The following is a 13,654-nucleotide window of genomic DNA, read 5'->3' on the forward strand; positions in this document are numbered from 1 at the left end:
CGGAGACCATCAGACAGTTGGGACTGACAAGAACGACCTAAGAAGACAAGCAAGGTTAGAAGGCTCGGAGGGAGCAAGAGACTGTGTTGTTCTAACCTTGTGAACTACATATCTGGTGAAAATACAGATTGGCTCAGCTACATCAGCTCTGAAATACAACACTGAATGACTGGGACACCTGCTTTCAGAAGATAGACCCTGAACTGAATCCGAGACAGACTCGCTGTGGATATAGCTAGAATCTAAGAAGAAATCAGCACCTACCTCACAGAAAGACTGCTTCAGAGACAGAGAGGTGAGATAACAGTGATTTACTTTCTATAGTTTGGGATTAGTGAGTGGCGTTTGTCCGAGATAAGACTGGTTAGGTCATAATTCATAGTCAGGGAATACGCTGCTAACCTTGTATTTTACATAACAGGTGTAGGATAAGTTTTCATGATAACAAATAAATCAGGATTGTGTAATTACATAGTATTCCAGTAAGATTCAGTTGCATAGTCTTTATTTTGGTAGCAATCTATTTGTTTTCATTATTATTATCAGCAAGTTACATATTTGTACTGTGCTAAGCCTTGCTGCAGAGCTACTCTATATTTGTATATTTTCCTTATCTATAAATAAAGCGAATGCTACATACCTGTAGAAGGTATTCTCCGAGGACAGCAGGCTGATTGTTCTCACTGATGGGTGACGTCCACGGCAGCCCCTCCAATCGGGGGGGGGGGGGGGAGGGGGGAAGAAATCCAAAGGAGATATATGAAATAGGAGGTGAGAGATTGATGAGCATAGCTCAGAAGAAGCTAACTGAGCCACTGACGCAGCCATGGCTCTGACATTATTGAGCCGTGACATGGCCCTCCAGAGTCAGTCCAGCTTGGGAATAAGCAAAGGAAATGCAATCTGCTAGCCAATTGGAAATTGTGTGTTTTCTCGATGGTGACTGAGCATGCTTGTGCATGTGAAAACTCAGATTCTACTCTATAAGAGATGATGTGGAAACACCTGACCACCAAAACTGTCTGCTGTTAAGAGAGAGTGCTGCTGGAGGTTCGGTGGGATTTGAAGCAGAAATTTGCAACTGTCATGTGGGAAATGAGTCTGCACTATGTAAAGAAAGGAGAACTGTTGTTAATAATAAGATAAACTATACTGACTGAAAGAGGTGTTTTCAAGTCAGAATAATCTGGTGTCAAGAGAGTTGAAAGAATAAAAAACTTTGATTGTTTTCTAACAACGTTGAGTGTGCAAGAGTTTCTAAGAGCAACCCAGAGAGAGAGAGAAGGAGAGTTTACAGGCCGATTCAGCCCACGGGAGACGAAGGAAGCTAAGCAGGGATGGCCTCGGCTGCCTCCGGAAGGGTGACCTGGTTACAGCGTGCAGCAATGCACCGCGCATGTGCGGACTGACTTCCCGCCCACTGCGCAAACCTTAGTTTTCCTTCCGCGCATGGAGCGACAGCTTTTTCTGTGGCTCCTCTCTTCGCCCGAGAAAGAGCCTTCTTAATTTTTTGAAGCGTGGTTTTTCACTTGTTTTGTTCTTTTCATTTAGTTCTGTTAAAAAAAAAAAAAGAGGTTTGCCCCTTATTTTTTCATTAGTTTTGTTTGTCCCTGTTAAAGTTTCCTTTCTTTTCGATAGCGGCCTTCTTTCTCCCTTTTTGTGCCTTTTTTCTTGGCACAATTGAGCCATTTGATTTTGCCGGTGTGGATTTTCTTTCCATGTCATTGAAGACTCCCAGCAGCTTCAAACACTGTACTCGGTGCAACAGGACCATCTACTACTACTACTATTTAACATTTCTAGAGCGCTACAAAGTGTACGCAGCGCTGTACAAACACAGAAGAAAGACAGTCCCTGCTCAATGAGCTTACAATCTAATAGACAAAAAGTAAAGCATTTAAATTTAAAAATATTTAAGCAGTCAAGCACAAGAGAACAGTCACAGAAGGACTGAAGATGTTGAAGGGTGGTCAGTGTGATTAGGTGTAACTCTGGTTGGAGTAGTGGGAGGTGATAGAAGAATAGAAATGGGTGAGGTAAAAGTAATGAGTGGGTTGATAGGGAGGTTATATAAGACATGTCACTCTAGGGGTGGGTGGGTAGAGGCACAGATACCCATTCCTGGTGTATTCAGTGCCTTGGGCCCGACCATAGCCCAGCTCATTGCGTCCTTTGTCTTCATACCTTTTAAGAGCAGACAGTTCTGCAGCAAGACGTTTCACCCAGCCTCCTCTCCACTGCCTCACTCTCGACTTTTCCAAAATTTATTTATTTATTACATTTGTATCCCACATTTTCCCACCTCTTTGCAGGCTCAATGTGGTTTACAATAAATCGTGGCTAGAGGAAATGAACAGAAAGTTGACATCTAGTATTACAGAGTGTTTTGGGTTGAATGGTAATAGAAAACATGATGATGATGTAATGTATGGCGTTCTTAACATTGCTTGCTAGATATATGTGGGGATTTCATATGTTTTGGTCTTTGTGATATGTTTTTTTTTTTAATTTATAGAAGTGTTTATTGAATTTGTTAACCAGTACAATCATCATGAAAGTTTTGTGAACTTTGTATCAAATCACTTCCATAAGTCTGAACATAACTAGACATCGGCAAACAAAAGTGCTTAATTCAAAACTATTTCCACTTCAAACTTTTTCCAATTTTTACATATAATGAATCCCCCCCAAGAGCTTTTCTTCCCTTCTAATAACTCTTCCCTCCCCCCCTCCCCCCCCCTCCTTCTAACACTTATACACACCCTTCATCGCAAATTTCCTTTCAAGAATGGTTCCCAAATCCTTGCCCATTTAGTCTTAGTTTTTCGCTTTTCTGCAGTCAATCTCTCCATCTCACATATATAATGCAATTTTGTTATCCATCGTACCAGTGAGGGGACTTTTGGGGACTTCCAGTGGTATGCTAGATTCAAGCGAGCCGCATGCAGTGAATCTCTAATCAATAGCCACTGATCCTGTGTACAGCCCTCCGGCCTCTGTCCTAATACAATGCGGCTTACATGAGGCAATGGAGGGTTAAGTGACTTGCCCAGAGTCACAAGGAGCTGCCTGTGCCTGAAGTGGGAATCAAACTCAGTTCCTCAGTTCCCCAGGACCAAAGTCCACCACCCTAACCACTAGGCCACTCCTCCACTGAGTTTTCAGGCATAGTCTCATATTTGGTCGCAGCTGATCTTGAATTAATTTGCTGCTAACATTCTAATAATAGACTCATGCCCTCCCTCCTACCTATTCACTCCGCTAACAGCACTACTGGAATGGATCCACAGAAGCTTAGCTGAAATTGGGTGGCGGGGGGAAGAGGGGTTGGTGGTTGAGAGGCTAGGATGGGGGAGGGCAGACTTATACGGGGTCTGTGCCGGAGCCGGTGATGGGAGGCGGGACTGGTGGTTGGGAGGCGGGAAATACTGCTGCACAGACTTATACGGTCTGTGCCCTGAAAAAGACAGGTACAAATCAAGGTAAGGTATACACATATGAGTTTATCGTGGGCAGACTAGATGGACCGTGCAGGTCTTTTTCTGCCGTCATCTACAATGTTACTATGTAATAATAGACTCATGCCCTCCCTCCTACCTATTCACTCCGCTAACAGCACTACTGGTTTTTTTTACTTTTTTTCTTTGTTTTCTTAATTCATATGTTTTTTATATATTACTAGCCGTTGAGCCCATTAAAACGGGCTACTATTGGAATGGGGGTTTTCCAAGGCCCCCCCCCCCCCCCCCCGAGGTCGCCACTACCGGTACCCCTCCTCCGGAGTCGCCGCCTCTCCACCCGGCCCGGGCCCTCTGTTCGCTATTAATTCAACTTACATCGCCACAGCACGCAGATCAGCTGAGCTCCCGTCGGCCTGGCCTTCCTTCTCTGCCTTTGTCCCGCCCTCGTGTGACGTACTGCCGGCGAGGGCGGGACACAGGCAGGGAAGGAAGGCCGACCAGAGCTCAGCTGATCTGCGTGCTACGGCGATGTAAGTTGAATTAATTGCGATCAGAGGGCCCGGGCCGGGTGGAGGCGGCGACCTCGGGGGGGGGGGGGGGGGGGGGGGGAGCGCAGTTTCCCTCTCTGTCCCGCCCCCGTCATCACGTATTGACGCGGGGGCAGGACAGAGAGGGAAGTCTCTACTGCGCATTTGCGAGTGAGTTCGGTCACTCGCCGTTTATATGTTTGATTTCCACATGCTGTTAGCCCTTGTGTTATTTTAGCAAACTTATAGCTTATAACTTATCTGCATGCCGTGGACAAGCACACCCCAACAGGAGCCTGTTTCGCCCTCCTGGCTTTCTCAAGTGGAACTTAACGTGCCATCTCTGTAAAACAATTGCAAAATAAACGTATAAGCTAATAAATTCTAACGCTCCCACATATTGTATGAGATATAAATATCGATCCAGGACTCACCGGCTGTCAGATGTTGTTGCCAACCACCTTCAAACCTCTAGTATGGCGGCGTCATCTTTTTAACTCCACTCAACCCGGAACCGGCTACGTCATCTATCGGTGTCTCACATGAAACACCCCCACTGAATATATGTATTCAAGTCATTAGGTTCCACCGTGTTCAGATGATACACCCAGTATGTCTCACGCTGCAACAAGCTTCTGTTATGGTCTCCTCCTCTGGATGCAGGGTAAATGTGATCAATAACCATGACACGTAGGTCCTCTATAGAATGATTAAACTGCATACAATGTTGCACTAAAGGACGACCTTGTACCTGTGCCAGGATACGAGAACGATGCTCTGCCATTCGTTCATGTAAAGACCTGCTCGTCTTCCCTATATACACTTTCCTACAGGGACATATCATATAATAAATGACACCTCGTGTCCGACAAGTAGTGTGATGTTTTAAATTATATCGCTTGCCATCATGTACAAAAAATTGTGTTTCAACTATAATCTCACAGGTCTTGCAGCTTTTCTTATTGCACTTAAAATGTCCTATATGTTCACCTGGACTTTTGTTGCCACATTCTGTTAATTCAGCTGGGCTGAGTAGCTCTAAGATTTTTACCGCTTGAAAATGCAGTTAGTAAATCACATTGTGCAAAGATGGGATGGGTCTTAATTATATCCCAATGCTGTCGAATAATCCTCGCAACTGCTTCCCCTCCTGGCACATATCTCATGATGCATGTAATCATATCATTCTCCTTTTCTCAGGTTCTAGTTTGTAACAATAATTCCCTGTTATTATATTTTGCTCGGCGGTATGCCCGTTTCAAGGTGTTGTCTGGTTAATCCCTCTGCTTCATCCTATTGTAAAACACCTCAAAGGCATGGACAAAATCCTCATCATCTGAACATATCCGCCGAAACCGGAGGAATTGTGAGAAAGGTAAACTATCTCGCAACCTGCGGGGGTGGCAGCTATTATATTCCAAAATCGTGTTTTTATCCGTAATCTTTGCATATACTCTCGTGATGAACGTCTGATTGCATAATTCCACAGCCACATCTAAAAAATGTATACATGTCCTTGAACTAGTCATTGTGAACTGTATCTCTGAATGACATTGGTTCAGCCAGATATAGAACTCCTCCAATTCTTGCTCATTTCCCAGCCACAACATAAAAACGTCATCTATATATCTCTTCCACATAAAGATCTTAAAGTGGAACAGAGAATCAACTAGCCATTTATCTTCATATGCAGCCATGAAAATATTCGCTAAAGTGGGAGCAACAGTGGCTCCCATAACTACACCCGATTTTTGCAGGTACAGTTTGTCACGAAAGTGGTTCAAGCAAGGAGCCTTTCGAAGACATTATAGGCCTGCCCGGGGGATTTACCGGGTCCTTGTGCACCTTGGGTAGAACATGCAAAACCGGAATGGTCGGAGTCTTATGGTTCAAATATTGGAATTCTTTCTTAGTCACAAATCCTTGTGCTAACCCTACTTGTGTAACATCTTTAATTATATTTTGCAAATCAGTAGTGGGGTCCATACTTAATTCTTGATACGCTGACTCATCACTCAACTGTGATTCTACCTCCGAAATGTACTGAGATCTATCTAAAACAGTCACTGCACCGCCTTTATCCGCACGTTTTACCACAACTTGCTCATTGTTTCTTAAATTCCTTAATGCTGTGCGCTCTTCTTTGGTCAAGTTGTCCCTAAATCTGTGTTGATACGATTGACAGAATTTGTGAACATCCCTGAGCACCAGTTGCTTAAAAACACTTACAACTGGGTCAACCTGAATAGAAGGAATCCATTGAGATTTGTTATATACTCTAGACTGAGGTGATTTCGTATTGCCCCCAAAAAAGATCCGCATTTGTAATTGACGTATAAACTTTTCTAGGTCAATCCTAAATTGAAAATGATCGAACCTAGATGTTGGTACATAGGATAGACCTTTGGACAGTAAAGATGTCTCTGCCGCGGTTAATGATGTTCCTGACAAATTAATCACGTTAGAATCCATCAAAACTGTGACTGCGTTCGCGGCCGAGATCTGGATTTACCGCGGCTGGTCCCTCTTCTGCCTCCACGGGACCTTGATGCCCGCTGCTGTTGTCTGTTGCCTAAACAATTCTCATCATCACTGCTCCCCGAAGAGCTGTCTATGAATTGAAAAGCCTTAAATGCCACACTCTTAGAAGCTGCCAACTGAGCTTGAGAAACACCATGAGGTGATCCTGAATTTGTATTGATTTTCATCCACGGATACACGCGATGATGTAAATAATCGTTCTTATCTCTCGCAAACTTCTTAAGTTTTGATTTACGTAATTGGTCTCTGCATTGTTCTAGAGTCTCTTTTAGCTGTAGATGTTTCTGTGTGAATACTTGTTCCGATACGCCCTGCTTTAAGCGACTAAGTTCTGCATCTAACATCTCTTTCTCCTGTTGCAAAACTGTTCTGGATTTCTAAGATAAGCAGCATAAAATCTGTTTTATTATTTTGGGATCTTGCCAAGTACTTGTGACTTGGATTGGCCACTGTTGGAGACAGGATACTGGGATTGACAGACCTGTGGCCTGTCCTAGTATGGCAATGTTTATATTCTTATGTAAATAGAGGTGCTTAGAAGACAGACACAAAAACAGGTGCCATTGGCTCCATGGAAAAGAACAGACTGAAAAGGTCCCATGTGATAGCAGCAGGCAGAAACAGGCATGCATATGTGATGAGATAGCTCAAATACTTCTAGAAAAGTTGGTGGTGCCAGGTTCCATTGGTGATGTCACCCATCCTTGCAAGAGGATTCTGTTCTTGTCTTCAAGAGAAAAATACTTATTAACAGGAAGGATAATGGATGCAAAAAAAGAAAAAAATATAGCCTACCAGTGGAGGTAAAAAAAATACCAGAATTTACGAAACCCTAGGATCTATAAAGATCCACAATTGCAAAGAAATAAAGAGAAATTCAGAGATCAACTTGAGTTTGTAACAGAAAGTAAATGAGGTACATTACATGAGTCATACAATCTTTATTTGTCATGATATTCTGCATTTCTATATGCACACTGCATGGCAGTATAGGATACAATAAAAGTGGCCAAGGCACTGAAATCTCATCAGAAAACAAAATTCAAAGGTTTTGCAGCTGGAAATCACTGTGTTGGCAGTGTACTACAGCCAAGTAAGAGTATGCCCTGCTGGTATTAGGGGCACAGTTTAGGTCTCTGCAAAACCATATAAAGGAGATGTTCAGATCAGCAACAAAAGGATGACAGCTGTCATATGCACAAATATACAGTCTGGAAGAAACACAAGTTAGACAAAATGTGTGTATTACTATTTTTTTTTTTAGACAAACTAATACTGCAAAATAGCAAGGACAGTATCTTACATATACTCAATGCCTTACAAGATAAGAGCTAACTTCCTTGCAATGTATTTATTACAGTACAATCAAAGGCAATCTAAATTTTTACAGGTCTTCTGAATAGAGAAACATTTATGCTGTGTGAATCTTTTTTTACATCATCATTGCTTGGCTTCAGTACAGGAGATCTGTTTTGGTTTCCTGTTTATAGGAACTGGAACTGTCCAGACAGCCAAAAACAATGGACTGCCACTGCAGGAGAAATGCATACTGGCACAGAACAATAATAAAATATTCTGTCTCCAAGATTGCTCACCTTCAAGACGTCACCGGCCAGTTTGGAGGAGGTGGTCACCTGGGCAAACAACCCAAAAATAGAAAAGGGAAATGCAGACTGATGCTCAAGAGGAGGTATGGCTATAGTGGAGTACAATGCGCAGTGAGCCATGTTCCTGAAAACCATCTATGAGCTGTAAAGAATCAGAGCAAGGAAATTGGAAGAAAGGCGATGTACAGGCTCTGTGGTCCTCCTCCTTAAGAATCTTTGTCTGAACAGAACTAGCTGATGGAAGAAGGTCCTTGTCATTGTCTCTCATACATTTCTTTCAAGATCTTCATGCTTTCCGCATAGCGCAGCTGGTTCTTGTGGGATGCATCTTTCCACCTACAACAAAGAGTAAGAAATCACCTCAGAGGTTACTAAACATCTGGGGCTGTCTTTTCTCCCACACAACTATTACATAGCATCAGAGAGAGCAAACATTATGCGGAATGTACTCTTACCACAGCCTGCTTGTAATGTGCACTGTGACCTCTAGGGGGGGTGGTGGTGGTGGGGGGTACCCCTCTACACAAACAAACAGCTCCGAGTCCACCCCAGCACAACACACACAAAGGTTATCAAGCTCTCAGTAACTAGTTGATGCCAGGCACTTCACACACCTCTGACGAATCTTTTTCCAGCGGTCCATGTTCTTGTAAATGAGGGTGGACATTGTGGGGGCCAGGTCAGGTGGCTGTAGAAACAAAGGCATAATAAAAACTTAACCAGCAATTAGTCTGTCAAATCATTTGTGTAGTTATACTGTGCTTTTAAAAAATTCCCTTCACACAATGTGGTGTATTCTTGCACAAGAATTATAATCCAAAGTGATGGTAGAGATTTTTTTCGTATTTTAGTACCATTTTTCAATTGGTCCTTCAAAATGATCTTCTAGGATCCCAGTGCAACCCAAAAAACTACCTTAATGCACAAAAATAGATGACTACTTATTTCATTCACAGAGCATTATCATCAGGTTTGGTCACTCTATTACTGGAGACACCAAGTTGGTGGCATAGCCAGATGTACAATTTTGGGTGGTCCTGAGACCAAAGTAGGTAGGCATAACATTTTTCCTTCACCTATCCCTAAGCAACCCCCCAACTCAAAATTATAACAGTTTGAGCTGGCAGGAATCCTCAAGTCCTGCCAGCTGAGCTGAAGAGGTCCCCGGCAGCCAAAACACTCCCCTATGCTGCACCACCAAGCAGAGCCCCCCCCCCCCCCCCCCGCATGATCAGTTTTTCCACATACAAAAACCGAGCATGTGAAGGGGCTGGACGTTGGTAGCCCATGGGCAGTGCCATTAACTGCAGAGCATAGGGAAGCGTTCTAGCCACCGAAGGTGGACCTCTTCAGCTGGTGGGGCTTGGGGATCCCACCAGCCATAGCAACGGTGCTGCAATTTTTGGTGGATCTGAGCCCAAGTGGGTGGCCCATGCCTACCCAGGCTCAACTATGGCTACACCACTGCATCAAATAATAAGCCAGTATCCTGAAAATGTTGTTTTCACTTAAATATATATGATGATTATTATAATTAGGGCCAGTGTTTAATTTGTAGACAAAAAGGAAGTAAAACTGTAGGGGACGGATGGGCCAGGGGCAACAGCAATAAGAGAAAAGGGGCTGGATAAGGGAATAAAGTGACTGTTCTGTGCTCTGCTTCAAGCTCACCCCCTTCCCTGTTTCTCTTCTCTGCAGACTACCTGGAAGGAGGTGCTGGAGCAGAAAACCTAAAGTCTAAAAAGACATGGTGGAATGGTGTTCCAGGCTTTTCCCCTAGAAATGAAGTCCTGATTAGGGCTTCTATTTTTAGTTGTTCATAAATCATAAATTTAGTCATGTATTTTCCAGCTACATAGTAACACAGTAGATGACGATAGAAAGAGACCTGTATGGTCCATCCAGTCTGCCCAACACGATAAACTCATTACATAAAGGTATGATGTAATACCTGATCTTGATTTGTTCTTGCCATTTTCAGAGCACAGGCCGTAGAAGTCTGCCTGGCATGCTCCTTGTTCTAAAACTTCAGATGTTGTCATTGGAGCTCCTGAAAAATTCCACTTCAACCTATCCAAATCTATTCAGCCATGATCAGGGCATAGACTGTAGAAGTCTGCTCAGTACTGGCTTTGCTTCACCAATTAATGTTGTTGTCACCTAATCTCCACTAAGCTTCTTTGGACCCATTTCTTCTAAAAGGGATTCCTTTGTGTTTATTCCACCATGCATTTTTGAATTTCTGTTTTCATCTCCACCAATTCCCGTGGGAGGGCATTCCACGTATGTATCACCCTCTCAGTGAAAAAATACTTCCTGACGTTATTCCTGAGTCGGCCCCCCTTCAGCCTCAATTCATGTCCTCTAGTTCTCGTCTCTGGAAAAGGTGTGTTTGCGGATTAATACCTTTCAAATATTTGAATGTCTGTCCTTTCTTCCATGGTATACATGTTCAGGTCATCATGTATGTATCACAAATATGGACAATGTATTTTTCAGTACACACTTATAAACGTGCATGTTTTTTATATTGCATTTATTATAATTGCATTTTGCATTTATATGTTTTTATTGTCTATCCATTGTTAACTGCAATTTTCACATATGTTCACAATTTGCATGGGCACCAGCTTATTATTCATGTTTTTATCAGCGTGATATTGTTGTAATCTTAATTTATTTTAATTTCTTTGTCAGACCCCTGACGCAGGCGTACAGACACTGAAACACAGCCCATATCGGGTCTATTTATTAAAGGACTCTTGATTGTTCCAGTCTTGGAGGCCCATTTGTAATTTTTCTTATTGCTTCTGTTTGTGTACCTTTGAACCCTCTCTTTTGTTACCTAGCCAAATCTACTGTCGTGTCAGGAGTCCTGTTCTAAGCAACAGTGAGATGTAAATGCTTGTATAAAAATATGTTGCAACTCTGCAAATCTCTTATTTGATGGCTGATGTCAGAGCTAAGGCTATATCAGTAGCCCACGACATGACCCTCTAGAGTCAGCCCAGCCTGGGAATAAGTGAAGGAGTTGCAGTTTGCTAGCCAACTGGATAGTCTGTCTGAGAGCAGCCCTATCTAGGGGTGGGGTAGGGTTGAGGATATCCAATGTTTCTACCCTGGGCTGCTCACTCTCTGATTGAAACGTGATGCCCGTGTCATATTCCATATAAAAATCAAGGAAAAGGCACTCCTCTGATGGGAATTTATCTCTCTCATGGTGGAGAGGGATCTAAGGGGGAGACCAGTGGACCTTTTTTCCACGAAGCGCCCTGGCTCCTCAGAATCCCAGGAGTGCTCTGACAGACTAAGACCTCATCAGCTGGTGAAATTTACATTTCTGCTCGCCATGTACTACTGACAGTATGGTTAGGCCTCCTAGAGCATCAAGATATGGAGGACTCCTGGTGCCTCAGTGAAATTTCCTACCATGATGAACTGGAAATGGGCACCAATGCAGCTGATCTTGACTACAAGCCCCTCTGGGCCTCAGTTTCAAGGTGCCTTTCAGGCAGAGCATGAGTTCCAAGCATTGACTGATCAGCCTGCTCTCAACAATGTCAAAGCTGCAGCATTGTGTTCAGCCAAGCAGTGCTACATTCATTCCTCAAACTTCTGCATAAGTTGCTCCTTAAGGGCTACCACTGACAAAAGGAGTGAGCACCACAGTAGTAATAGCCACATCCCCCGAGTCACCTGAGATGTATTGGAACTGGGACTCAGGTCTGTGGAGACTGGCATACTCTCTCTGATGGCATGGAGAATGGACTGTTACCTCAGTGCCACACTTTGTTTGGGGACCGATGCTGAAATATCTGAGCATCTGTCTGATGACCTTCATCACGCTCCCTCAGTGCTGATGAAGGCGAGGTCAAATCCTTCCTCTTTTTCAGGCAGGAATCGGATGATGACTGTTCCTGGTGAGCTCTACAAATTGTCAAGATACTCTCAATGTTGTTGCACCCCCAGGACCAGTTTTTCTCTACCACAAATTCCTTTCCTGGATATCTGTGAACCAGGAATATTAAGAGATATCATGGTCAGGTCCCAGGTATTGCAGGCACTATGAATGGGTATCCATAATGAATATGGGCCTGCTGCACCAGAACACATTCTGAAGCCACTTGGGGTCTTCTTTGGTATTTAGAATCCAACTTAATCCCCTTTAGGCCCTTTCTTTCAGCTCCATAAATATGGCCTGTTGCCACTAAAAATATGTGGATGGAAAAGTAGCCTAATGATTACTGCAGTGGGCTGAGAATGAGGTTCAATTCTCACAGTGGCTCCTCAGTTGCCCCAGTATAAAAACTGAGATTATGAGCCCACTAGGGACAGAGAAAATATCTGTATATAATATGTAAACCACTTTGGCTGTACCACAGAAAGGAATTATACCAAATGCATTACACATTACATATCATCTGAAAAAAAGAAACTTTAAAAAACAGATAATTTTCTTCTTGATTGGTATATGTGGTACGTTGTTATTGAATGTTCACTATATTCTAAAAAACAAAAACAAAACAACCCAGGTGAGCAACAGGACTCAGGCCCAGATGCATCAACCAAACGTAAAAAAAAGCAAAAACATAAAAGTCGTTACCGATTTTAAAAAAATGAACAATGCACCAAAAAAACAAGTCGCAAATGTTCGGTACGGTATTGTAAAGAACAATTCATCAAACTGGTGTAATCCCCGTCGGTAATCGGCTCCTAAAGCATGCGCAGAGCAGCCAAGTGTTATGCTGGCTGCTCTGCGCATGACACAAACATCAAAAAACCAAACCCCCCCCCCCCCCCCCCCAAAACACAAACACGTGGATCGGGAGGGGGCAAAGGCGCTCGTCAGGAGCGTCCTGTATGGACGGCCTTGCCCCCCCCCCCCCCACCCGTGGTCGCTGCTGCTCCCCCTTCCTCCGCCAGCATTAAATAAAAAAAACAAAAATCAAAGCTTTAAGAGCCCTGGCCCCCCTCCCTTCCTGTCTCTCAACTCTTTCTTTCTCCACACAACCCCGCCTCCCGCCATCCTCTGCCCCCGTGCCCCGCCGCCCCCCCTGAGATCGTCACCGCCGCCGCTCCCCCCCTCATTATCGGGCCCGTGCAGCGCCTCTCACCTCTGTATGAAGGCGCTGCACGGGCAAGAAGACCATCGCTGCAGTCTTCAAAACGTCTCTCTCCTTCGTCTTCCCTGACCTGGGCCCGCCCCCGTCTGACGTAAGAAACCAACGTCAGACGGGGGCGGGCCCAGGTCAGGGAAGACGAAGGAGAGAGATGTCTTGAAGAGTTCAGTGATGGTCTTCTTACCCGTGCAGCGCCTTCATACAGAGGTGAGAGGCGTTGCACGGGCCCGGTAATGCGAGGGGGGGGGTGGGCGGTGGCGACGACCTCAGGGGGGGGGGGAGGATGGCGGGAGGCGGGGTTGTGTGGAGAAAGAAAGAGTTGAGAGACAGGAAGGGAGGGGGGCCGGGGCTCTTAAAGCTTTGATTTTTGTTTTTTAATTTAATGTTGGCGGAGGAAG

General features: G+C 44.1%; 1 protein-coding gene across 2 annotated transcripts in view; it reads right to left on the minus strand.

The window, feature by feature from the left end:
• Window positions 1-7,304: 7,304 nt before the first annotated feature.
• LIN37 (lin-37 DREAM MuvB core complex component) overlaps window positions 7,305-13,654 on the minus strand; it is a 121,293-nt gene continuing 114,943 nt past the window's right edge. For both annotated transcript variants that reach the window (XM_030212290.1, XM_030212289.1), the window contains exons 9-10: window positions 8,751-8,824; window positions 7,305-8,472 (exon numbers count right to left, since the gene is read on the minus strand). In XM_030212290.1, coding sequence (XP_030068150.1) covers window positions 8,391-8,472; window positions 8,751-8,824 — 156 coding nt within the window. In that variant the 3' untranslated portion in view covers window positions 7,305-8,390. The remainder of the gene's footprint in view (window positions 8,473-8,750; window positions 8,825-13,654) is intronic.

This window comes from Microcaecilia unicolor, chromosome 8 (assembly GCF_901765095.1).
Source record: "Microcaecilia unicolor chromosome 8, aMicUni1.1, whole genome shotgun sequence".
In the NCBI taxonomy this organism is placed as follows: domain Eukaryota; kingdom Metazoa; phylum Chordata; class Amphibia; order Gymnophiona; family Siphonopidae; genus Microcaecilia; species Microcaecilia unicolor.